The following is a 26,666-nucleotide window of genomic DNA, read 5'->3' on the forward strand; positions in this document are numbered from 1 at the left end:
CCCCCTTCAAGTGCACATCTGCTATTGCAGTCGCTGTTGTTTGGTACATCATCCCAAAGCTATCAGAGCCATTCACTAAAGTGAGAACTGAATTCAGAGTGAATTTCAAATTTAAGGTCAAAACAGCCAAAGGTGGAAACATTCTTACTCCCTGCTTTCAGTTTGGCTACCCTGGCCTTAAATGTGAAATTCCCTTTAAATACTCACTTTAGTAAGTAAGCCTCTAAGTATTAGCTATGTAAACAAAACATAAAAACAGGACTCCACTACAACTGATAAGTGTCTCTGGACTAAAGGATGGATGCAGCATCGACTGTTACCCCAAGCATGAAAGTGCTTGGGTAATGCAATAATGAGTTGCATTTCAGAAATCTAATTTACAAGCTTGCATTCCCTACACATAAATTGATCTGCAGAAAATATCACATTATTGCTTCTACTTACTGCTCTTCTTCAATGAGCATATTTCAATCTGTTTATGAATTGACATTCCGATTTTCATTGCCAACATATTAGAATAGATTTGTTGCCTATGTAATTCATTATTTAATGTTCTGGTCTCCCATGGTAATGCAAGATAAACTGAAACAGCTGCTAGTGTGAATTAATGTACCAACATGTAAATAAAAAAAAAACACATTTTGAATGTTTTATGGAATACAGGCAGATCATTTTACAATATAAATAACTAAAAATTGCACATTGAAAATAGAATCATTAAGTTCAAAGTTGTTTATTTGAGCCATATCCAACACCCTTCTTACATGAAATCACTTATAATTTAATATTAGTTTACTGTAATTCTCTCCTTTATGTCGGCAGACTGCCAGAATGTATTTGTGATCTAGAAACTTAGTTGTAAAGCTGGATTCACAATGTCTTAACACGTCTGCCACCCTACACCAACACCATATATCTTAAAATTTCAAATGGACACACAAAGACAGTTTGGGTTTGTTTTTAGTTTCATGTCTTCCACAAACGAGAAACACAATGTGCTATTTATAACAATAGTGATCTCTATTCTGTTTCACTGAAATATAAAGAGGAAAAACTAATTTGGGGATTTAAAAAAAAAAAAACACACGATAATTAAGTAAGACATGCAAAGACAAATGTCCTGGTTTCTCTTGAATTGGGGCAATTTATCATCCTGTTAAAATTAAAATTAAAAACAAAATAACCTCTCTACACATTTCTAACCATTATGGTTAAATTATGATAAGAAGAAATTATGATCAAGTGTATTTAAAGGTAATTATTCATAACCAACTACAGTAGGAGTGTATATATTTATGTCTGTATATACCGATCTGTAGATTATATTTATATTGCAGAAATCGGACCAATATAAAGATTTTAAGAATAAATATTTAAAAATAGGACTTCGCCTGTCAATGCATTTTTAGCACAGAGGTCTATGCTGCCCTTTTAGAGACATAGGTCAGTGGAGCTGTCCTACACAGGTGGTTCTCCTGATATTTGCATATGCATAGCAAATGTGCTGTAGTTTCTGTGATATTCCTTTGGCAAGCCTTTTGCTAGGGGCATAGGAACAGATTGACAGATGCCATTCATTTTAAAGCCTATGTGCTGGCAATGAAATCAGTGTGTCAGTCAATGGAAATTGTCTCGCTTGGGTAAGTGTTCTGAAGCAGGGCAAGCTATACAGGGGAACGAGCCAGAAGAGACTGGCAGCCTTGTGCCACAACAGTAGGTGATTATTAACCACTTCTAAAGCAGTTAAATAATTAATTTATATTTATTATAATTTATATATTCATTGCTCGTTTTTTTTGAGTCACTTGATGCTTGTCTGCACATAATTAACTTTAATTGGATAAAGTTTGATAAAAATCATTTCAGGTTCTGTCCGCGAGGAGAGTGGTGTTAGGTGGCACATTTGTACATATTGTACAAAGGAGTTTAAGAAGCCTAGCGACTTGGTCCGACACATTCGAATTCATACTCATGAGAAGCCTTTCAAGTGTCTGCAGTGCTTTAGGGCATTTGCAGTGAAGAGCACCCTCACTGCACACATAAAGACTCATACCGGCATTAAGGCTTTTAAGTGTGATTTCTGCATGAAGTGCTTTTCTACATCTGGAAGTTTAAAAGTTCATATTCGTTTACACACTGGTACGTACCCAGAACTGATGATTTTTTACTAATGTGAAAAATAACCTAATGTAGAATAATTTTGACATATGGAAGACTTTTTTTTTGGCAAATTAATGCTTGGGTGGGTATGATGTGACCAGACAAGGAATGGATCTCATCACAAATTTTCATGCTGTGAATAGAGCTGACCCTTTTTTTAGGCTTGTAACCACATGTATCAGTTTAACTTGTTACGTAGAGTATTTACTAAGGTCAGGGATTGTCAAGAATGGCATTTGTCAAAATGAGTTCTAAGTAAATGTGATATTTTACACCATAATCGCCAAACTGAAAACATAGCTGAATCACTAGTTCACTTTAATTCACTTTAGTACATTACACTATTGAATTCAAAGTGAATTTTACATTTAAGGTCCAAATGGCTAAAGTGGAAAAATTCTCCAAGCCAGCTATCAAATGGCTATTCAATAAAATGATGGTATGGTTACTAGATTTGTGCAAAATTTGTTTCAGCCAGTTCATTTGTATTAAATTTATTTTAATCCACACCCGAATGTATCCATCCATCCTGAATTTATATGTGGATTCGTATTCAATGCATAAGATAAATCCCAACTGAATAAATTTTGACAATTGTGCATTAAAAGTCATTTGATTCGGACGAACTGACAGAAACAACCTTTTGTACAAATCTAATTAAATGTGTAAAACCAGGCATATTCCTGAGGGCCGAAGATACTTTGTGGCAATGGCATTTCCTGTTTCACCAATGTCCCTACGATGGTGGTTTGCACAAATCAAGGCCTTTGCATTATGGTTTGTGTAAGAGCTCGAGTGAACTGTACAGAGCCTGGAACCCAATCCAACAAACATCTTTGCAATTGGAATGCTCACTGCTAGCCAGACCTAATCTAGTCCTGACCTCACTAGTGGCTGAATGCTAAATAATTCCAACATTTCCAACGCTAACGGGAAAACTCTCCCATACGAGTGGAGCCTGTTAAAACAGCTAAGCGATGGGAGAAAGCTACTTTCACTGGGTTATTTGCTCAAATGGATTGTCTGGATTTAGGGTGAAGTCAAAGTGAATTTTAAATGTTAGACCAAAATAGTAGATCTGGAAACATGGCTGACTTGGATAATTTTTCCAATTCAATTATTTTTGCGTTCAATTCAGAATTCACTGTGAATTCCTGACAATTCTTACTTTAGCATATTATCCTTTCAGTATTGCTGACTATTCATTTGAAAAGAGATGTTCTAGGTACAGGTGTATACACACTTCAGCCATGTTGTGTATTGTCATTATGACTTTACTCTTACATCTTTCATACATCTCCAGCCTATTCTTGCCGATTAAATGATAAAGATTGCTACTTGTTCCTTCGATGGTAATATACAAGTTGTATTCATGCACTACTAATAGTAGTGTTAACAGCACATTTTCGATTTTATAGCCTGTTGCCGTTTTCAAGGCTTTTCAACTGAAACAGTCGAGTTTATAGCAAACTAAACTGTGTGTTATGCAACCCAGCACTAAAATCTTAATTTAAGATTGATAAAATTAAACCATTGCACGGCCTTAACCTATCTGAACAATTTTAACAACTCAATTGGGTATTCTGCATTGTCTCTGTTATTTCTCAAATTGAAATGATCTGAAAATCAGCTCTATTTGTACCTTACTGACCGGTATAGGGAGAGATAATTACACACCAGCAGCCCATTGATATATTTTTGAGTTCACACTATCACTGTTAGTAATTTGAGTGATTGGATGTGTCTAACCTAGAAAAAACAGATTGTCTTGCTTTTCTATCAGCTTTCAGAGGGCTATTTGTCAAATATTCTCTTTAAGTCAATAACATGAATGAATATATCAGATTATGATATAAAAGCTTGGATGCTTGGAGCTCCTTTGGCGTTATAAAGGAGATAGCAGAACTTGACTTTAAATTTCACTATGAACTGTTAGACTGTAGCTGTCATTGCTTCATTGTCAGGATATTAATTTCACACTATTGGCCCCAGGAAATAAGACATAAGGCAAGATTGATATCACTGGAACACTGAAGTGATAATTAATGGGCACATCTCCCAGACTGCTCTTTAAGGCTGCCAGTGTTCCAAACAAAACAACTGCCCTTGAATTATAGCTTTACTGTCTATCTAGGGTTACAGTGCAGATTTTAAAAAATAATTATGTATGTTTATCTTAAAATATATAAGACCACAGGAGAGAAGACAAAATGGTCCCCGAACCCTGGACACAAGTCTCAGGCTATAGGAGAATCCACTTGTCCAAACTTTCTAGATCTGGGAACGTCACTTAAGCTGTGCTCTCAACTAGGGGATAACCCTACAATAACACAACAAAAGAACGACAAAATCCCACCTGCTCATCCGCTTAAATCAGAGGGCAGGTAGTGGGATAGAGAGCTCAGACTATACAATCTAAAAGTGAAAATATAAACTTTATTAATGACTAGATCTTAATTACTGAAGTCAAAAAAGAGAAACGGAAAACCACCACACATGTAACGTGTGAAACATTACTGCTGGATAAAGCACTGGGCACCTAATCTGATGGATAATCCTTAAATGAATGTCTAAGAAATTGTGTATAACAAAAAAAAAAAAAAAAAACACATTCATAAAAGAAGTAGAATTAAGTTTTTCTAGAAACGATCAGCGGAGGGATTTTTTCAAACACATAGGCAGAATGCAGATGTCTGTCTTCAGTCTACACCTCGTAACTTGTTCTACTAGTAGTTCAGTGTGAATTTTGTTTTGTAGGCACATAAGTAACAAACCGCTTTCAGTGATGTGTTACTGAATTTCTCTACAAGCACTCAGTTACACATTGAACAGGCTCTTGATGTTATAGACCTTTGGCACTCCAGATGTTTTGGACTACACCTTCCATGATGCTTTGCCAGCATTATGGGTGTAAAGGCATTATGGGAGACGTAGTCCACAACATCTGGAGTGCCAGAGGTTGCCTACCCCTGTTATAGACTATAGGAATACTACAATGTATGCGTTGTATTTTTATTATTTGTTGGAGGTATATCTTTGTCTATTTACAATGTGCAAATGTCTGCACATTTAATAAGAATCCTATGGATTGGGATATAGTTTACTTTGTATTGCATTTACAATCAATACAGCATAAATGAGCTAGGTTAAAAACACATGGGGCTATGCTCAGGGCCTTACTGACCACAAACAGGGACCTAATTTTGGTCATCCCCACACCAATATAATATCAAGCAATGTAGGGCTCCTGACTGTTTTTTATGCATGTCATCCAAGATTCCAACAATGAGAATCTTGGGCAATGCACATGAAAACACTAACCAAAATGTCTCCATCTTTCCTCTGGATATGCTTCATATACTGATGGAAGAGCCATAGTATCTGACTTCAGTATCTTTTAAAATAGATGTTGATGGCAAGCATTGGGAATAGAGCCAGGTAACATTCTCATTTTTATATAGTCAGCATTAGCACTCATTATGCTTGCTACAAAACCAAATCAGAATTTAAGTTCATCGTAACTATATGTCTGTACTGATTTTAGCAAAAGTAATTTCTTTTTTTGGTCCCTATAAATAAATTGTATATTGTAGTATATAATATGGAGAAGCAATGAAGTTCCAAATAAAAGGAAATGTGTAAATATTTATCCTGTGAGCAAACATATTCCATCTGTCACTGAGTGGGATGTTGTGTACTACTGGTTTGCATGCAATAGGAAAGTTTAGAAAGTGTTTTCTACAGATTTTTGGGTAAATGCATGGTCAGTCATAATATGGTTACCTGAATCATTTTCTAGCTTTGGAAAAGGTATGGAACCTGCTTCTCTGAAGCTATTAGTAAATTCATGATCTTCAGCTGTATCTGTTATCTGTAGGTTGGATAAGGATTGTGGTAAACCCATAAGTATAAGGTGAGAGACAGTTGGCCTTCCGTTCTGACTGCTTGTTTAATTTTTATTTGTAGGTGTAAGACCATTTGCTTGTATTCATTGCGACAAAAAGTTTCGGACTTCTGGACACAGAAAGACTCACATCGCATCACATTTTAAACAATGTGTTTTGAGGAAATTAAGGCAGCAGCGTAAGCCTGGTAATGTTCGAGCTGGGAAGACAAATCTTCCAGTGTCAGAAATCCCTCTACAAGAACCTATACTCATTACAGATCTTGGTAAGGAAAATATTTTTTTCCACATATTATGTACAAATTGTGACAATGTGATTTGAAGCTCTCAACACAAGACCATCTTTTCATGTGCTTTTTTCATTTTGCTGTGACAAATCCTGAAATGATTATGGGAAATAGTTCCCCCTGTTGGAATCGAACTCCAGCACTCATTGGACACATTTAGGGAGATAGCGTGAAGCTCAGTGGGTGTATGGTACCCCCTGGTGAATATTTTATATGCAGATTTCTAAAACTTGGAGGTGAGAGAATCAACATACATTTTTAGAAACTTTCTGTACACTTCATTGCAAATACCTAAAGCACTTTATCTTGCTGAAGTGCTTTATGTGTGATTAGTTTGTGCTCTATTTTCCATTTAAAAAAAAGTGCAGATTTCAAATAGAAATTGGCACTTTTAATATTTAGACTTGTCACCCATTTGTAGACTAGTGGAGAGTCTGATGGCAGTAGGCAGGCTATTCCATAGGAAGGGAGCCGCCCACAAGAAGTTCTGCAAGCAAGAGTTGGCCATACTTGTGCGATCAGCGGACAGCAGCAGGTCACGGGCAGAGCAGAGAGACTGAGAAGGGGCATACCTATGGTTCTCTGAAGAGATATAAGAGGGGCTAAAATTGGTCAATGCTTTATAGGTATGGGTTAGCATCTTGAATTGACTCCTATAGGATACAGGAAGCCAAAGTAAGGACTGACAGAGGGGTGAGGTGTGAGAGGACAGACTAGAGAGGAAAATCAGTCTGGCGGCAGCATTCATTACAGTCTGTAGCAGGGCAATACGGCTTTTGGGAAGACCAATTAGGAGATTGCTACAATAATCCATGCAGGAAATTACTAGAGCATGGACAAGCTCCTTGGTAGCATCTTGCGTAAGAAAGGGGCGGATGCGGGCTATGTTTTTAAGATGGAATCTATAGGACTTGGTAACATGTTGGATGTGAGGCTCAAAGGTGAGGCCAGAATCAAGTATGACAACAAGACAGCGCGCTTGCAAGGATGGACTTATGTGGATACCACTAACTTGAAGGGAGAGTGAAAGAGGAGGATTGGTATTAGGAGGCGGAAAAACAAGGACCTCAGTTTTAGAGCCATTTAGTTTCAGAAAGATGAAGGACATCCAGTCAGAGATGGAAGAAAGGCAAGCAGTGACGCGTTGCAGAACGGCAGGGGAGAGGTCCGGGGAGGAGAGAGATATCTGGGTGTCATCAGCGTACAGGTGGTAGTGGAATCCATATGAGGTAATAAGTTTGCCAAGAAAGGTAGTATAAAGAGAAAATAGAAGGGGACCAAGGACAGAGCCTTGGAGGACTCCATCCGAGACAGGACGAAGGGAGGAGGTATCATTATATATATATATATATATATATATATATATATATATATATATATATACTAAATAGTTTGTTTTGTTTTTCTATTTGGTCAGTGTAATTTTCCTTGAAGCCTCCTTTTACCACTTAAAAACCCAATAATTTAAGTAAAGATAATTAAAGATAAGTAAAGATAATTATTAATGATACAGTATAGCAAACAAAATTATATAATATATACTTTTTCCGCAGGTGGAAATAGAAACAATTAAATTACAGTTTTTTTTTGTTTTAGAAATTATTGATACAGGAAGAAACATGAGCCTTAAGATTCTGGTAAAATTAAAAGTAGAAATACTGAAAAGGAAATATGAAAAGAGGGTGTTGTAACAAAGTAAGCTAATTTGCTACATTGTATGTCTGCTCAGACCTGCACTCATGCATAACATTATCATAATAGTAGCAGAACCTTTAAAGTATTCAGCTAAAATATTATGTTACTAGTCCATGTCTCGATACCAGCATTTCCCTATTCGTGTTCCGGGGAACCCTGGTAATCATATCATTAAAAAAACAGATGTACTACAATCTGTTCAATATCTGGAAATGAGATAAGGAATAAATCCCTGAAAACAGAGATAAATTCAGTGTGTCCAGGTCGTATCTCTGTAGGGGATAACCCTTGTAATGCAATACAAAAACGAAACTGGAGTGTAAACCAAGGACAGGTGTCCAGGGAACACTAGTGAGATACTGATCTGAGTTGTTAGTCACTTAAAATAAAAAATCATTTAATTGGTATACAAAACCATGAACTTAAAGTAAATGAAAAAAGAAAAAAATGTAAAAGGTGAAAAATAATAAGTGCACTCCAACAGGGAGGAGGGTAGGGAGGTAGCTCAGGGAGCTCAGGGATGAGCTTAGGCAATGGGTAAAAGGAGGTAGAAGTAGTATATAGCTATATAATAGTCCTATGCAAGAGTAAACTGCTCTCTATAGAAATGGACATAAGCTATAGGGGCTACTGTGAGAACCACTCCAATACCCAGAGCAACAGAGTACACAAACGGGTTAACTCCAGGATGCTGTAACAGCCCGTGTGATATAGAGTACTTCACACCTGCTATAGAAATTGAATAAATCCTTGGAGTGTACAAAAAGCCCGTTAGTAGAACCCCAGTATTAGGTTACATAAGAGGATAAAGTCCTAGAACCGTGTTACAAATTACTTCACACTAGCTCCTAAGGTACAATATATCCTCAAGGGCTAATGCCCTAACTGTGCCATATCTGAGGTATAAACTCATATTGAACCCTGAATAACACTCCAAACCGGCTACCAACCCTCCTTGCCCTGATTAAACACCCCAAACAATGGTGAAGAAATAAGTGTTGTGCTTTAAAAAAACATAAATTCTGCCTAACGCGTTTCGGCGCTAAAGAGAGCGCCTTTCTCAAAGGCTATCAACGGAGAACTGACTCCAGACTCGTGTTAAGTATGTTGTACTGAAAGGAATGAGCCAATCAGTGATGAGTGTGGGCGGCGTTCTATTCAGCCGCAATAGCCGTTTGTGAGTGGTTCGCCAATCTGTCAATCAGATGGTGAGGCCCCAATCGGAAACGGAGGGGCGGAGCTAGGTGCCGAATCTGGAACTCATGTATAATGTGTTACCATGGGTACCTGCTCGTGTACCGGTCTCGTTCTTTATAACGTAAACGCATTCATACAGTGTGGTATTGCCAAATAAAAATCTTAGGGGCTCAAGAGAGACAATAATACCCATTCCTCATGGTGTGCACCTGGGATGGTGGGAAAAACATATTGTCTATTCAGAGCGCTTAAAACATTATATGGACTGTGTCCATCTTTGGAAACGCTATATAGATGATATTCTGGTCATATGGACAGGAACCCAAGAACTATTCACAGAATTTGTGGAAGTTTTAAACACAAATGACCTGAATCTTCGTCTGACCATGGAAATTGGGCTATCATCTTTGAATTTCCTAGACTGCACATTCACCATTACTGAACAACTCACGATTCAGACCACTCTATATCGCAAACCTACATCCACTAACAATATGCTCAACTGGCGTAGTCACCACCCTAACCCACTAAAGAGGGGTATTCCAGTGGGACAGTACTTGCGCCTTAAAAGAAACTGCTCATCTGTGGAAGACTTTATAGAGAAAGCAGCAATACTGAAGGCAAGATTTAAAGCCAAAGGGTATCCCAATAGATGCCTGAAACAGGCATACCAAAGAGCACTCTTAAGTGAACGTGAGGATCTCTTGGACAACCGTCCCAAACCATGCCCCCCTAAAACTATTAGATGTGTGGCTAAGTTCGATGCAGGATGGGACCCAGCGAAAAAGATTTTGGCTAGGTTTTGGCCATTACTTACTCAGGATAGACACCTTAAAGATGTGATCCCCCCACATGTCTCAATAACAGCCAAAAGAGGCAAAAACCTCAAGGACATGCTAGTACCCAGCCACTTTTCCAAACGCAATACTAGTAAGGAAAATTGGTTAAATGTGTACGGCACCTACCAATGTGGACGCTGTGTAGCCTGTCGCTACATAGATAAAGACTCCAAATCCATCACAGACTCCTCAGGCACACTAACCATTCCTATCAATTTTTTAACTGTAACTCCACAGGACTAGTCTACCTTCTCACATGTAAATGTGGTAAAAAATATGTGGGAAAAACTATACGCCCCTTCAAGAGGCGTATGATGGAACATATCCACTCGGTTCCATCGAATAGGGATACCCCTGTGGCTAGACATGCTAGAGGACACCATAGTGAAACATTTAGATTCTTCAAATTTGCAGGGGTTGAAAAGGTCATTGTGGGAAAAAAGAGGGGGGGATCTGGACCTGATCTTGAGGCAGAAAGAATGCTTTTGGATCCAGACACTGAACACCCTATCCCCTTGTGGCCTCAATGAAGGCTTCACATTCACCCCTTTTATTACATCATAAATCCTTCATACGTTATATATTAGTTGCTTGTCACCTATCCTTACAAGTATCATTATACTAATATGTCACTTTCATGAACTGTTGAAAAATGAACAACGGCAGCTACATGTGTTTATTGTTAATAGCCACCTTGTGATAAGCTGTGTCTCAATATGCACTTTAAATACGTTTTTGCCTTAAATCCGGGGAAAACCCTCCCCACGGGCTATTCATCCATGGCCACACCATGAGGAATGGGTATTATTGTCTCTCTTGAGCCCCTAAGATTTTTATTTGGCAATACCACACTGTATGAATGCGTTTACGTTATAAAGAATTAGACCGGTACACGAGCAGGTACCCATGGTAACACATTATACATGAGTTCCAGATTCGGCACCTAGCTCCGCCCCTCCGTTTCCGATTGGGGCCTCACCATCTGATTGACAGATTGGCGAACCACTCACAAACGGCTATTGCGGCTGAATAGAACGCCGCCCACACTCATCACTGATTGGCTCATTCCTTTCAGTACAACATACTTAACACGAGTCCGGAGTCAGTTCTCCGTTGATAGCCTTTGAGAAAGGCGCTCTCTTTAGCGCCGAAACGCGTTAGGCAGAATTTGTTTTTTAAAAGCACAGCACTTATTTCTTCACCATTGTTTGGGGTGTTTAATCAGGGCAAGAAGGGTTGGTAGCCGGTTTGGAGTGTTATTCAGGGTTCAATATGAGTTTATACCTCAGATATGGCACAGTTAGGGCATTAGCCCTTGAGGATATATTGTACCTTAGGAGCTAGTGTGAAGTAATTTGTAACACGGTTCTAGGACTTTATCCTCTTATGTAACCTAATACTGGGGTTCTACTAACGGGCTTTTTGTACACTCCAAGGATTTATTCAATTTCTATAGCAGGTGTGAAGTACTCTATATCACACGGGCTGTTACAGCATCCTGGAGTTAACCCGTTTGTGTACTCTGTTGCTCTGGGTATTGGAGTGGTTCTCACAGTAGCCCCTATAGCTTATGTCCATTTCTATAGAGAGCAGTTTACTCTTGCATAGGACTATTATATAGCTATATACTACTTCTACCTCCTTTTACCCATTGCCTAAGCTCATCCCTGAGCTCCCTGAGCTACCTCCCTACCCTCCTCCCTGTTGGAGTGCACTTATTATTTTTCACCTTTTACATTTTTTTCTTTTTTCATTTACTTTAAGTTCATGGTTTTGTATACCAATTAAATGATTTTTTATTTTAAGTGACTAACAACTCAGATCAGTATCTCACTAGTGTTCCCTGGACACCTGTCCTTGGTTTACACTCCAGTTTCTGTTCAATATCTGTAGAAATAAGTTTATGTATTCCTTCTCCCCACCGCTTCCAAAAAACAGCTTCTGCTCCAAAAGTACAAAAATCTTTTTATTTATGTTACGTTACACAACAGTGCACTTTGCTTCAATAATGACTCAAAAAGCATGGGTGCTTTACTTGCTTACTAAGAGCTGAGAACAAAACCGCATCCTTTGTAGTCAGGTCGTGAAATCTGTATTTTTCCAGGTTAGAGAAGTGTTCTTTTTTTTTTTTCTCCAAAACTGAGACAACATTGTCAAAAAATAAACCAGATATAAAAAGAATTTGCCAAAATAAAAAACATTAGACTCTGCTCATTAAAAGGTTTGTGCTACGACACAAAAAAAAAAAATGTTTTGTCGTTCCATGATGTTGGTACACTATGTCAAAGGGTTACACAGGAAAAGGAATTGGGAACCCTTGCTCTATACCCTTCACATGGTCTTATAAAGTGTAGTTCTTAAGATGAGATGGTGGTATGTTTGTTTCCTTAATTTAATATTGCATTTTCGTAACCTTGGATCATGATCCCAATCATTCTTTGCAGTGTGGAGTGTTACATTTGTATTCCATCAGGCTCTCTATATGGTTACATCTTCAGCATTGATTATAGTAGAAATAATGTCTTCCCTGATGCTTATATTCCATCTTCATTGGATCTACATGATTATTCCTCCTTATTCCTCCTTATTAATTTAATGGTCCCCATTGCGATTTGCAGACAGCTTCAGAAGGAGCAGTGAGTGGACTGGAGGTGTGCTTAGGGCAGGCGATTTATGCAGAATTTGCAAGTAAAGAAACCCCACAATGATGGCACAGCGGGAAAAAGTGTCCCTAATGAATAGCTCTAATATCCCTAGAAATATGAAAAGTTTAAATATTTAAAGCATTTAGTATAGTAACCGGATCACATCCGTAGAACTAGAAACTTGAAGCTCTTTGGTACATATCCAATATTCTACCTTTCCATTTGAAATACCTCCTGAATATATTAAATCACCTCTAGAGTACTCACAGGAAATTATACTTTTTAGCTTTTCTTACGTTTACAGTTTCCCCTCTTTCACCTTGTCACAATGTGAATTCACTATAATAGGACAAGTTACTGCCAAACTGTGAATATAACCGGTCTTATTTTCCAAATTAAACTGATGGTAATTGCTACTCTTGTGTGGTCAGATCCTGCAAAACATGGTCTACTAATTTGAACTTTTTGGTGCAATCCAATATTATCTTATGCCAAAACTTTTCAAATTAGTATTTAATTGTCTGATTCATATTTTGTACTTCTTCATTTCAGACTATTTAAAATTCTTATCTGCTTTGATCACTTTCCCCTTGCATTACTTCAAAAATAAATCTACAAGTAACCAGTTTTGTTGAATTTTATTTGAACTTTAATGGATTATGCATTAAAGAAAACCTGGTATAATTTTATTTTCTTTAAGTAACAGATTGCACATTTTGTGGATAATTTTCTTTGCTTACTCATAAGCTAACACCTCTTTTCTGTACGCACCCCAGCTTACCTTTCCTCTGTTTAGGCACCTCTCTTTAAAGGAACACTATAGTAACTCAGACCACCTTATCTCAATGAACTGGCTGGGTTCAATGTGCCTATCCTTTTATCCTTGCCAGGTAAAAATATAGCTGTGCTTATTTTTTTTTAAGGAAATCCTGAAGATTTTTGCCATATGGAAGTCACTTACTTTATGTTTGCTTTATAAAGCACACATATACTAAATACATTTCATAATAATTACAGTGGTAAACATTTTGATTTTAAAACCGTTAATGGCATTTCTCTTTCTACATAATCCAATTTTTGCTAAATCATCTTCTTCACTAGGAATATCATCATACCAGTTTTCTGGCCATGCAGGTGTACATAGCTGTATATTAGGAATGCAGAATCTCTGCAAAACTTGGCTTAAAACAGAATCAAAAACCCGGTTCCCACAGAAGAGACTCTGATAGTGATGCATGCATTGATGAAATCTTATCTGGACTATCACAATGCACTTTCTTGTGGTCTCCTAGAACAGTTGCTGCATTGTGTCCAGCTGGTACAATGCCACAGCAAGGCTGCTAACTTACAATTCGGAAATTTGCCACACACGATTCATTCCCTCCACTGGTTGCCATTAAAACAGAATTTTGTTTAAAACTGCTATCATACAAAGAACTGGATGATCAGTGGTCTCTGCTACTTAACTCGTAGGCCCTATGTTCCAACATGGAGTCGTCAGTCATCTGCTACTCTGAAGCTACAAGAATTCACCCACACCACCTATAGATTGGGTGAGCTTTTAGCCATTCTTTCCATTTCTGTGGAGCAAAAGACAACCCCATACCACTGCTGTATTAACCCTGTGCCATCTGCACTCACCCCACACTTGCCACATTAAAGCTTTATCCACTGCAGTGAAAGCCTGCACCCGTAGCAATACCCTCACAATGTGCTGTATTATTAACTCCAGTTGGGGCAATAAAGTTTCATAGTCAGAGTTTATATAATTAGATATGTAAATCGTCTCTCAATTTTAAATGAGGCTAATAGTGAAAAAGACCCACTCGTTGTTCAACCCCACCTAGCAATGCTCCTTTCTTGGAAACAATAATTAAAAAAAAAATTAAAAAAAATATTATGTTGATTTATTTCTACGTAACCCGACCCTCATGGTGTTATGTATTTTATTTAAATATTAATCCCCACTCTAAGTTAACACTTTCACCATTACAGGGTAGATGAAGTAAAACAGTAACATGTATCTGACTAACTCTTCTGAGCAGAGACTGGGTCCCTTAAAACAGCATTAACACCCAGCACTCCCAAGCAACCAAGTCCTGCAAAATCTTCTGAGCAGAGACTGGGCCCCTTAAAACAGCATTAACACCCAGCACTCCCAAGCAACCAAGTCCTGCAAAATCTTCTGAGCAGAGACTGGGCCCCTTAAAACAGCATTAACACCCAGCACTCCCAAGCAACCAAGTCCTGCAAAATCTTCTGAGCAGAGGTATCATCTCTGGAAGATCTACTCAAGAATACCTGTATTCCTGTTTCCTTTAAACTCTTATTTTAAAATGTGTGTTCTATTCCATCTCCCTCCCTATACTATCACTACTTAATTGATAACTATATCTCCCATCCTGATCTTCTGTTTTTGTTTTTCTTAAAGCTGGTATGATCATGTCATTTTATGTTCATTCTCTAAGACTCGTTGTTAATTGTTTGTTTAGCTAGTGTTACTACTCTCACTGATAATCTAGTAAATTTATGTTCATGGTTTATGACTTTCACCTATCTGATCCTTCCTATCTTTTTATCCCAAATGTGCTCTCATTTTAGTTTTTCATCTCTAATTAATTACCTCAATAGCCCCATGTCTCCCCACCCATAATAGTGTGTTTTATTTCGTTTTTTTTTTTTTTTCTAACCTCAGACCTTATATTTCAGACTGGGCCCCTTAAAACAGCATTAACACCCAGCACTCCCAAGCAACAAGCAACCAAGTCCTGCAAAATCTTCTGAGCAGAGGTATCATCTCTGGAAGATTGCCCACCCCACCGTCAACAACTTACTTATAGATAGTGCACATCACCTGGTTTCCTTAACACACCAATCAAGTTACCAAACCTCTCCTCACCTGAATTCATTTAACACACTGCATCCTTACATTGGTTTAAACACTCATTGATAGTTGTGTGTGTTTGTATATATGATCTACATATCTATATAATACACATTTTCTCTAATGTTCTCCCTTCTATTTTTCACTTTAACACTAACTTCTCTGATCACTAAAATATCCCTATCCTTTCACTCACCTGTCCCTAGCAACACAATCATCATTACTTCCACCTTACTCCCCTCCCCTCTCTATTCATCCCATGCACTCTACACATACCTTTCCAGCCTATCTCCACCAACTCCTCCCAAATCCTCTATATACATACCCTCCTACAAAACTTTCAAATCCTACTCCCACCTTCACTTCCTTTCTATCCTTCTGCTCCTAGCAGCTGGTGATGTATCTCCAAACCCCGGTCCCCTCTCAACAAACACAGCACATACTAATCCAAGGACCCACACTAATCTCATACCCATCTCATGTTCCTCTAGATCCTCCTTCAATACTGCCCTCTGGAACGCACGCTCTGTTTGCAATATAACTAAATCCACTGCTGTCCATGACTTCTTTATCTCTCGTTCAATAGATTTACTAGCCTTAACAGAAACCTGGCTCTCCCCCTCTGACACTGCCACCCCTGCATCTTTGTCCTTCGGTGGTCTCCAACTTACCCACAACCCAAGAAACTCTGAATGTAAAGGTGGTGGTGTTGGGTTTCTCCTCTCCCCTCACTGCTCTTTTAAACCTCTTCCCACCCCCCCTCCCCTCTCTTTCCCGTCATTTGAAATACACTCAATTCGCCTTTTCAATCCCTTCTCTGCTAACATTGCTGTTATTTACCGTCCCCCTGGTTCCCCTCTTCTCTTCCTTGACCACTTTGCTGCCTGGCTACCCTATTTCCTCTCTTCTAACATTCCATCCCTAATTCTCGGGGACTTCAATATTCCTATAAACCCACCTTTGACCTCTGCGGCCACTAAACTACTTTCAATGACTTCCTCCCACGGGCTATCACAGTGGGCAAATTCTCCCACCCATGTAGCTGGCAATACCCTTGACCTAATCTTCACTTATGCATGTACAGTAACTAATATCTGCAACACTCCATATCCACTCTCTGATCACCACCTCTTATCATTTGCTCTTGCGTGCCCCCTCACCCAACAACCACAGCCTAACCCCCCTCAACTCAGGAGGGACCTTAATTCTCTGGATCTCCAACAGTTGTCAGCTGACATTGATTCACAACTGCTGTCCATCCCTTCCCTCTCCTGTCCATCACTGGCCATCTCCATATATAACTCTACTCTTACATCTGCCTTGAACACTGCAGCGCCACTCCAAACAAGCACCTCAAGGAGGACCCGCCCCCAACCATGGCATACTAAATCAACGCGCTACCTGCAAAGATGCTCCCGTTGTGCTGAACGCTCCTGGAGGAAGTCTCGTACCCAATCAGACTTTCTCCATTATAGATTCATATTGTGTTCATACAGTGCAGCCCTTGCCAAACAGTCCTATTTTTCCTCTCTCATTAGTTCATGTTCCCGCAACCCCAGGCGTCTCTTTGACACCTTTAATTCTCTTCTTCGCCCTGCTGTGGCCACCCCCAAAACTAACCTTACTTCTGATAACTTTGCATGTTACTTCACTGACAAGATTGAACAGCTAAGGAAAGAATTCTCCCCTCCTTGCCTTTCTGTTTCTCAATCACACATAGATCACGCCTTTCCTACCCTTCAGACATTCTCCCCAGCTACTGACCAAGAGGTGGCTGCTCTTCTTTGCTCCTCTCGCCCCACCACTTGCCCGCTCGATCCTGTCCCATCTCACCTTATCAGATCTCTCTCCACTTGTCTCGTGCCTTCTCTAACACACATCTTCAACTGCTCACTCTCTTCTGGCATCGTCCCTGCTGACCTTAAACATGCCACTGTAGTACCTATACTAAAAAAACCATCCCTCGACTCATCCACCCTCTCTAACTACCGTCCCATATCCCTGCTCCCTTTTTCCTCAAAGCTTCTGGAAAGGCTTGTCTTTACCCGTGTGTCTCATTTCCTCAATTCCAACTCTCTCCTTGACCCCCTTCAATCTGGCTTCCGCCCTCTCCACTCTACAGAGACTGCCCTTATCAAAGTCACTAACGACCTAATCGCAGCTAAATCCAAAGGCCACTACTCCATACTAATTCTTCTTGACCTCTCAGCGGCCTTTGACACCGTTGATCATGCTCTCCTTCTTCAAACTCTTCAATCGCTTGGTCTCTGTGACTCTGTCCTCTCGTGGTTTTCCTCTTATCTCTCCCAACGCTCGTTCAGTGTCTCCTTTTCTAATGATAACTCCTCCCCTCGCCCTGTCTCGGTTGGAGTCCCCCAAGGCTCCGTCCTTGGTCCCCTTCTATTTTCTCTTTATACTGCCTCTCTTGGCAAACTTATTACCTCTTTTGGATTCCACTACCACCTGTACGCTGATGACACCCAGCTATATCTCTCCTCCCCGGACCTCTCCCCTGCCGTCCTGCAACGTGTCACTGCTTGCCTTTCTTCCATCTCTGACTGGATGTCCTCCCGCTTTCTGAAACTCAATCTCTCAAAAACTGAGCTCCTTGTCTTTCCTCCTCCTAATACTGATCCTCCTCTTTCGCTCTCCCTTCAAGTTTGTGGTACCAACATCAGTCCATCCTTGCAAGCACGCTGTCTTGGCGTCATACTTGACTCTGGTCTCACCTTTGAGCCTCACATCCAGCATGTTGCCAAATCCTGTAGATTCCATCTTAAAAACATAGCCCGCATCCGCCCCTTTCTTGCACCAGATACTACCAAGGAGCTTGTCCATGCTCTAGTAATTTCCCGCATGGATTACTGTAACCCTCTCCTGATTGGTCTTCCCAAAAGCCGTACTGCACCCCTACAGTCCGTAATGAACGCTGCTGCTAGACTGATTTTCCTCTCTAGTCGTTTCTCTCACACCTCACCCCTCTGCCAGTCCTTACATTGGCTTCCTGTATGCTATAGGAGTCAATTCAAGGTACTAACTCACACCTATAAAGCACTGAACAACTCTAGCCCCTCTTATATCTCCTCACAGATCCATAGATATGTCCCTTCTCGGTCTCTCCGCTCTGCCCGTGACCACCTCCTGTCCGTTGTCCGCACTCGTACGGCCAACTCGCGCTTGCAGGACTTCTCGCGGGCGGCTCCCTTCCTATGGAATAGCCTGCCTACCGCCATCAGACTCTCCCCTAGTTTTGCATCTTTTAAGAAGTGCCTTAAAACCCATCTCTTTAGGAAAGCGTATGGCCTCCAAGACTAACCAATACCTCACATACCTGTCTCTTGCCCTCTCCTAAAGGGCAGTCCACCTTATTTGATTGCAAATTCCTGTCCTAATGTGTTTTACACCCCACCTCCAAAAGAATGTAAGCTCGATCGAGCAGGGTCCTCTTCAACCTATTGTTCCTGTAAGTTTATTTGTAATTGTCCTATTTATAGTTAAATCCCTTCTCATAATATTGTAAAGCGCTACGGAATCTGTTGGCGCTATATAAATTGCAATAATAATAATAATAATAATAACAGTTTCCCTAGGCTGGCACTAGAACATGAATTAAATATTGGGGGTTGAAGACAAGGGTTACTTCAAAAGTATAGAATAGTTATCACAATATATAATATATGCTTCCCTAAGCAAGCGATAAAGAAAAATGCAAACACATGAACTCTCTCGAGCATAAAAGCAAACATATACCTACCAAGTGTTCATATTTAAGAGGGACTGACCCTGTTTCAAGCCCAAATCCATTTGTCCCTGCTTTCTATCCTAAGATACCTTTTTTCTAGGAGCTCCGTATTGTTGGTGTGTCTTAGTGTATAACAGAGCTTTACAGCAATAATAACCACAGTAATGGGTCTTTAACTACAATAAACACGTTTAGAAATCAGTCTGTGTAAATAACATGCACTGTTCTTGTTCTAAATTACATTTTAGTTGCATTTTAGTTCCATAAATAGTTTTTAGTAAATCAGCGAAAAGTTCTGAGAATAGCTCCGCTCCTGTCAACACCCCTAATATTAAAGTGTCCCTATTTGTCTGTTTGAAATATTGGGAGGCATTGGCAAATGTAAGGGCAGTCTACAAAGCACGGCTTCCTGTCTGTTTTTTTTTGTTTTTTTTTGCAGAAATTTAGTTAAAGGAAGTAAAATACACATGTGAAAGGAGCATGACTTCATGTATATTCACTTAGTTAATATTGTAGGTAACTGACCTATGCAATGTACATAGTATTATTATTATTCCCATTTATATAGCGCCAACAAAGTCCGTGGCGGTTTACAATATTATTATAGTAGTATATTAGCAGTGAAAGGTATACAGAGGATGGAGTATGTGAATGTCTTCATAGCTCCTACAGCATTCAAAACTACCCCTAAGAGGCATATATTATGGGAGAGAAAGAAAAAGAGGAAGCAGAAAGCAGCAACACAGAAGATAAAAATCAGAGAGAAAGCAAAAGAAGAGAACGCAAAAGTACCCTGGAAATACAGGAGAAGTGCCTAGTTTAGGCTCCCTTATTTCCATCCCCTCCCCTATCTAGTCAGGTTCATCTCCCAACTATCTCCCAACTGCTGCAATATCGACTACACATTGCCTGGTTCTCTACAGAATTCCCTCCATAATTCCATTTCATAACATATGCTTGGTTTCCATCGCAGAGTGAGCCGTATTCTCCCAACCGTTATTGTGAACTAGCATGTTAGCGTGTGAAGATTCAAATTTTCCAAATTATCTTCACACTTGTGACATTTATGTGGATCCTGAATACCATACAAAGAAGAAAAGAACAAGTGTAAGCAATTCTTGTAATTTTGCACTCCAGAGTTTTTATTTTCATTTTTCTTAAAGACACACCACACCAGTTTGTATATTTTTAATATATTTCGGTATAATTTATGGTTTTTCAGAGTGATCCGCGGTGTTGGTGTTTTTTGGGGTAATCACTATTTACGTGTGTAATGGTTCGGGACCCCAATTCTGATAATTTCTTTTTCATGTCGGCGGGCAGAGACCCGATAACAGCTTTAATATCCTTCAGGTCTTTCCTGAAGTCATATAGAATGAGAGTTATGTCCTCAGCCAAGGACTTGACAGTGCCGCCTTTTCTGCTTGGGACTGTGTGGTCCAACACCTCTCCGGAGTTGGAGGCCTCCACCATCTTGGGGCCTCCGTCAGGAACTTTCAGTTGTGGCAGCAGGAGAATGGATTGTTTTCCCCTGCTTAACACTGGGCATGCTGGATGCGGTTCATGCTTCAAAAACCCTTTGTATGGGGTTAGTATTGATTAGATGAGCTGGTCACAGCAGAGATACCTTAAAGGGCCACTATAGTGCCCTGAGGGTGCCCCCACCCTCAGGGACCCCCTCCCGCCGGGCTCTGGGATGACGAAAGGGTTAAAACTTACCTTTATTCCAGCGCCGGCTGAATGCGCATGCGCGGCAAGAGCTGCGCGCGCATTCAGCCGGTCGCATAGGAAAGCATTTACAATGCTTTCCTATGGACGCTTGCGTGCTCTCACTGTGATTTTCACAGTGAGAATCACGCAAGCGCCTCTAGCGGCTGTCAGCGAGACAGCCACTAGAGGATTTGGAGGCTGGATTAACCCTATTATAAACATAGCAGTTTCTCTGAAACTGCTATGTTTATAAAAAAAAAGGGTTAATCCTAGAGGGACCTGGCACCCAAACCACTTCATTAAGCTGAAGTGGTCTGGGTGCCTAGAGTGGTCCTTTAAGGTGCGAATTGCTTCATCGGTGTCTAGACTCTTCCCCCTGTCAAACTGTTTTTGAACGGGTATAACGTATCATCTAAAGCCTAGCACCATGCTTCTGGCTCAGATAATGCAGAAGTTTTACTTCTACATTATCCATCTGAGACATCCAACCTTGGACAGTATTAGTAGGCCACAGCAGTTTTCTTTTTCTCAAATGACAACGAATACAAAATGTTGTTGCAGTTTTGTGTGTGAATACATACCTTCATAAAAGTCCCTTAATGAGACTGAAATGGCAATGTTTAATGCACTGTAGAGCTGCATGCAATACATTTGTCTGCATATTGAAAATCTATATAGACCCATGAGTGCTCTCTTTCCTGGAAGTTTGTGAGATCGCACCTTGGCACTTTAAGCACCTAACAAAAAGCCTGAAATTATAAATGGGTGCTAGTGGCTTTTGCATGGCACTTTAAGGGTGGAGAAATTGTGAGTTGGTGAATGCAAGCAAAGTATATACAATGAAAGGTTAACTTTTCTCCCCATTTTAAAACTTCTTTTGAAATGCATTTTTTGGTTGTGCTTATTTTGCAGAGCTTTTTATTAGTGTATTTATAATATGCATAGCTGCTTGTGGCAGCATTAGATCTTATTTGAATGACCACGAAGGTCACAATTTAGTCATTGAGCACAAACAGATTAATAATGTTTTTTGTTTTGCATTTCACCAAAGAAAAAATCCTTGGGTATACAGTATTCCAAAACATATGCTTTAATTTAAATTATAAATAGTTTAACAGTGTGACCGGGCCCCTTTCTTTTCAGCAGCCAGCTGGGAGGAAGTGACAACCGTGAGACACTTCTTCCTAGCAAGACGTAGTGACTTTATTAAACTGGAGGTTGGCTAAGTGTAAATTTTGCTTATGTGTTTCAGGATGTCTGTGTGTCTGTGTAAGTTCATATATCTGTCAGTGTGTGTGTGTCAGTATATGCCTGTGTGTGTCTTTGTGTGTTTCAGTATGTCTGTCTGTGTTAATATGTCTGTCTGTGTTAATATGTCTGCCAGTGTGTATGTCTCTGTGTTTGTGTGTCTGTCATTGTGTGTCGGTATGCCGGTCTGTTGTTGTCTGTGTTCTTGAGAGTCAGTATGTTTGTCAGTTTATGTCAGTATGTCTGTCAGTGGGTGTGTGTGTGTGTCAGTACAGTGGTGTATCCTGGTTTTGTGCTACCCCTCCTTACCTTTGGGAATGCTGGAGGGGGGGTGGGTTCTCCCTCTCCCTGGGGGTTTAGTGGGGCTGCTGGTTGGACGGCGCTGGCAAGGGAGCACTTTCCCCTGAGCTCTCTGCTCAGATCCCTCGCGCGCCGCAGAGTGATGCTGGGAGCCGGAATATGAATTCATATTCCGGCTCCCGGCATCCCTCTGCGGCGCGCGAGGGAGCTTAGCAGAGCACTCAGGAGAAAGTGCTCTCTCGCCAGCGCCGCCCGCCCGGCTTGTCAGTTAGCCACAAGGCTAACAAGACATTTGCCCTGGGCATTTGGGGGCGGCTTTTTTTGCCGCCCCCTGGAAAATCTTGCCCAAGGCAAATGCCTTGTTTGCCTCGCGGCTAAAACGTCCCTGTGTCAGTATGTCAGTGTCTGTGTGTCAGTATGTCTGTCAGTGTGTGTGTGTGTGTGTCTGTCTGTCTGTCATTGTGTCAGTATGTCTGTCAGTGTATGTGTCTGTGTGTGTGTCAGTATGTCTGTCATTATGTATGTCTGTCAGTGTGTGTGTATCTGCATTTGTGCCAGGTTGTGTATCAATATTAAAGATTACTCTGTATATGTGTATATATACATTTGTATGTGTATGTTGTATATATGCTTTCATGCATATACTAGATACTTATTGTTCTCTTTTCCTCCATTCCTCCCAAATACAATAAACCAACTCACAGCAGTTTAAAGGGACTCTCTAGTGCCAGGAAAACATATTTGATTTTCCTGGCACTGCAGGGCCCTTCTCCTTCCCACCCCCCATCCCAAGTTGCTGAAGGGGTTAAAGCCCCTTCAGTGACTTACCGGAGTCCAGCGCTGATGTCCCTCGGCGCTGGGTCAAGCTCCGCCTACTCATTAGACCTCCCCATGGGAAAGCATTATTCAGTGCTTTCCTATGGGGATTTCGGCAACGCTGGAGGTCCTCACTTAGCGTGAGGACATCCAGCGTTGCTTAAAACACTTTTCGTGTTCTAAGAACACGGAAGTCCCTCTAGTGGCTGTCTATAAGGAGGACTTGCAAGGTAATGCAGTTTATAAAAACTGCAATAATTACACTTGCAGGGTTAAGGGTAGTGGGAGTTGGCACCCAGACCACTCCAATGGGCAGAAGTGGTCTGGGTGCCTGTAGTGTCCCTTTAATTCATGAAATATAATTAACTGCTTGTGCAAGCTAATTGATGGTGACAGGCAGCTTTTCTTACCTTGTACATACAGTTTCTTTTTTTTTCTGTTGTGAGCCAAATGCCAACAAGTCTGTTTATGCTAGGGTTCAAGGCAGCTCATTATCAATATATTAAGAGCTCCGGATTGGCCATAAACACTTTCATTTTAAGAGTGTAAGTAACGTTGTGGCCAGGGGCAGGGCTTCTCTGAGAATGTTTAGCTGACTTACTAATAACAATGTATACAACTAAAATGCAGTTCTTATTTACATACGTTTATTTCTAAAGACATTTATTGCAGTCTAAAGATACATTACTGGTACTATTATTGCTGTGGAGTTCCATTATATGAGCAGTCACATGAACAATATGGAGCTGATAGAAAAGTCGGGCATTAAGATAAAAAAAGAGGGACAGTGGGATTTGGGTCCAAAATAGACTCTCTCCTAAATTGGGACACTTGGTAATATAGTAAAAAGAAAAAATTGTAAGTTATGAGTAGAAATTCTGCAGTTCAAAATAACTAGGAATTTCATCGGGGAGAGAAACATTCCAGTTGTGTTGATCAATTGTGTACAGATTAAACTTTACAATGGAACAGGTAATAAATTGTGTTTTATAGTTAATTAAATTGCAAATATTTAGGTTTTAAGTAGTTGGTCATGTTGAACCCTAATTTTATTACTGATATGAATTAGAGCTGTCTGGAACTTCCTATACCTTTAGGATATATTCACTGAAAGACAAATATAGCTGTCATTGCTATTCACTACTTGTTTGTCTTTTATTTTTCAAACACAGGTCTCATTCAACCCATTCCTCGTAATAGTCAGTTTTTCCAAAGCTATTTCATTAACAGCTACACTCATGAAGTTGACAGACCGTACAAGTGTTATTATTGCCACCGAGCGTACAAGAAATCCTGCCACCTCAAACAACATATCAGGTAAAAAGGAAATGAAAATCAGAGAATGCCATGATTACACATGACATGACACTTTTCTGTTTAAAAATAATCACAACTGCTATGAATCTAATCACACAGATGTGAACAAGACAAAGAGGAAAAGTCAAATAAAACAAAAATAACTGGAAATATGCCATTTCAGTGTGACTATACAGTTTGTAGTTAAAAAGCCATAGATGGCTCAGGAATAAAAATGTTATCCAGTGTAACTGACATTTTAACAGAAAAGAATTGCTTTGGTGAACTATTAATAGGTCACATTGTTTAAATGAACTGGTCAGTTTAGTTTTGGATGTCTCTACCAACAACTGCCGCGTTACCCAGGAGAAACTCCTAGTTGGGTTGTTAAATGATGATTAATTACATCTCTCCAATTATATTACTAATTTGATCATTCCTAAATGTGTGGCTAATTAGCTCACAAGAGGAAAAACTGAACATCGAATGACTAAATTCTCCAAGGTAATGGTTCCAAGCATGTGAACTGCCGTCCTTTAAGGAGCTGAAATAGTTGAGGCTCTGCACTGTGCCAGGGGTCGATTGGGGGAGATAAAAGTGCCTTTCCAGGCCAACCAGCACAATCTTTGGAGAGACAACACATGATATTGGACCCTTATTAGAGGGAGCAGTGGTGAGTGTCTGATTATTCTCCCTGTAACTATAACACCGATGAAAATGGAAGAAAAACAAACCGCAATAGAAAAGGTTAAGAGAACAGAGTAAAGATACAATGGAGAAGTGACTATTTGTAAGAAACCTTGAAATGTGCATCAAAGGCAAAAGGACAGAGAGTAATAGACCTGTAGACAGAGCATAAGGGAAATGGAGATATAATGTAAGAAACCAGGGGGGTATGATGCCAATTATTAGACTAAAAAGGGAGCATCGCACTGAAACAAGGTTTTGAATTTCTTCTCTAGAGTAGCACAAACCTTCAATACATCACTTAACCATATATATGTTGGTGGTTTCCATACTCCATTGATAACTTTAATAAAATCCATTTCATAACAATACTTTCAACATTCTGCTTTATTCATTATGCTTGCATGTTTATGTACTATTCTTATAGACTGTAAGGTCGTTTGAGCAGGGTCCTCTTCAACCTATTGTTCCTGTAAGTTTTCTTGTAATTGTCCTATTTATAGTTAAATCCCCCCCCCCCCCCCCCCCCCCATAACATTGTAAAGCGCTACGGAATCTGTTGGCGCTCTATAAATGATAATAATAATAATACTAAACTGCATTGAAAGACATCTTGTCATCGTCTGGTAATGTAATCTTTCTCTCATTTCTTCGTCTTTTGCATTTACCCATCTTATCCCAAACTGATCCTAGTCTCTCTCTTTTCCCGTTTTCAATTCTTTGCTAACATACCGGCCAGTTTGCCCAGCTTTTCTGTTAAGCTCTACTTTAACAAGCCAATAGCTAATAATAATGTTATTTTCCTTTCACATAGGTCCCATACTGGTGAAAAGCCATTTAAATGTACACAGTGTGGAAGAGGCTTTGCATCATCTGGTGTGCTTAAAGCTCATATTAGGACACATACTGGATTGAGAGCCTATAAATGTGTAATATGCAATGGAGCTTTTACAACTGGCGGAAGTCTTCGGCGCCACATGGGTATCCATAATGATTTACGGCCCTATATGTGCCCTTATTGTCAGAAGACATTTAAAACCTCATTGAATTGCAAAAAGCACATGAAGACTCACAGGTAAATGTTAATGAATGTACTTCAACATTTGTGTTCCTGCTGATGGTGCCATCTTCCTTTTTAACATGTGTTTCTTACAGCAGGGGACAGGTGACATCTGGTTACCCAGCTGTTCTGCTCAAAGTCGCCTATACACACAGCTACAAATCTGGCTAACATATTTTTAATAACCTTGTCTTAT

General features: G+C 39.9%; 1 protein-coding gene across 2 annotated transcripts in view; it reads left to right on the plus strand.

Moving 5' to 3' along the window:
- The window catches only part of ZNF236 (zinc finger protein 236), a 174,674-nt gene that overhangs the window by 42,543 nt on the left and 105,465 nt on the right, over nucleotides 1–26,666 (plus strand). For both annotated transcript variants that reach the window (XM_063451634.1, XM_063451635.1), the window contains 4 exons: nucleotides 1,867–2,139; nucleotides 6,127–6,330; nucleotides 24,600–24,744; nucleotides 26,225–26,485. In XM_063451634.1, coding sequence (XP_063307704.1) covers nucleotides 1,867–2,139; nucleotides 6,127–6,330; nucleotides 24,600–24,744; nucleotides 26,225–26,485 — 883 coding nt within the window. The remainder of the gene's footprint in view (nucleotides 1–1,866; nucleotides 2,140–6,126; nucleotides 6,331–24,599; nucleotides 24,745–26,224; nucleotides 26,486–26,666) is intronic.

Source organism: Pelobates fuscus, chromosome 4 (genome assembly GCF_036172605.1).
Source record: "Pelobates fuscus isolate aPelFus1 chromosome 4, aPelFus1.pri, whole genome shotgun sequence".
Classification (NCBI taxonomy): domain Eukaryota; kingdom Metazoa; phylum Chordata; class Amphibia; order Anura; family Pelobatidae; genus Pelobates; species Pelobates fuscus.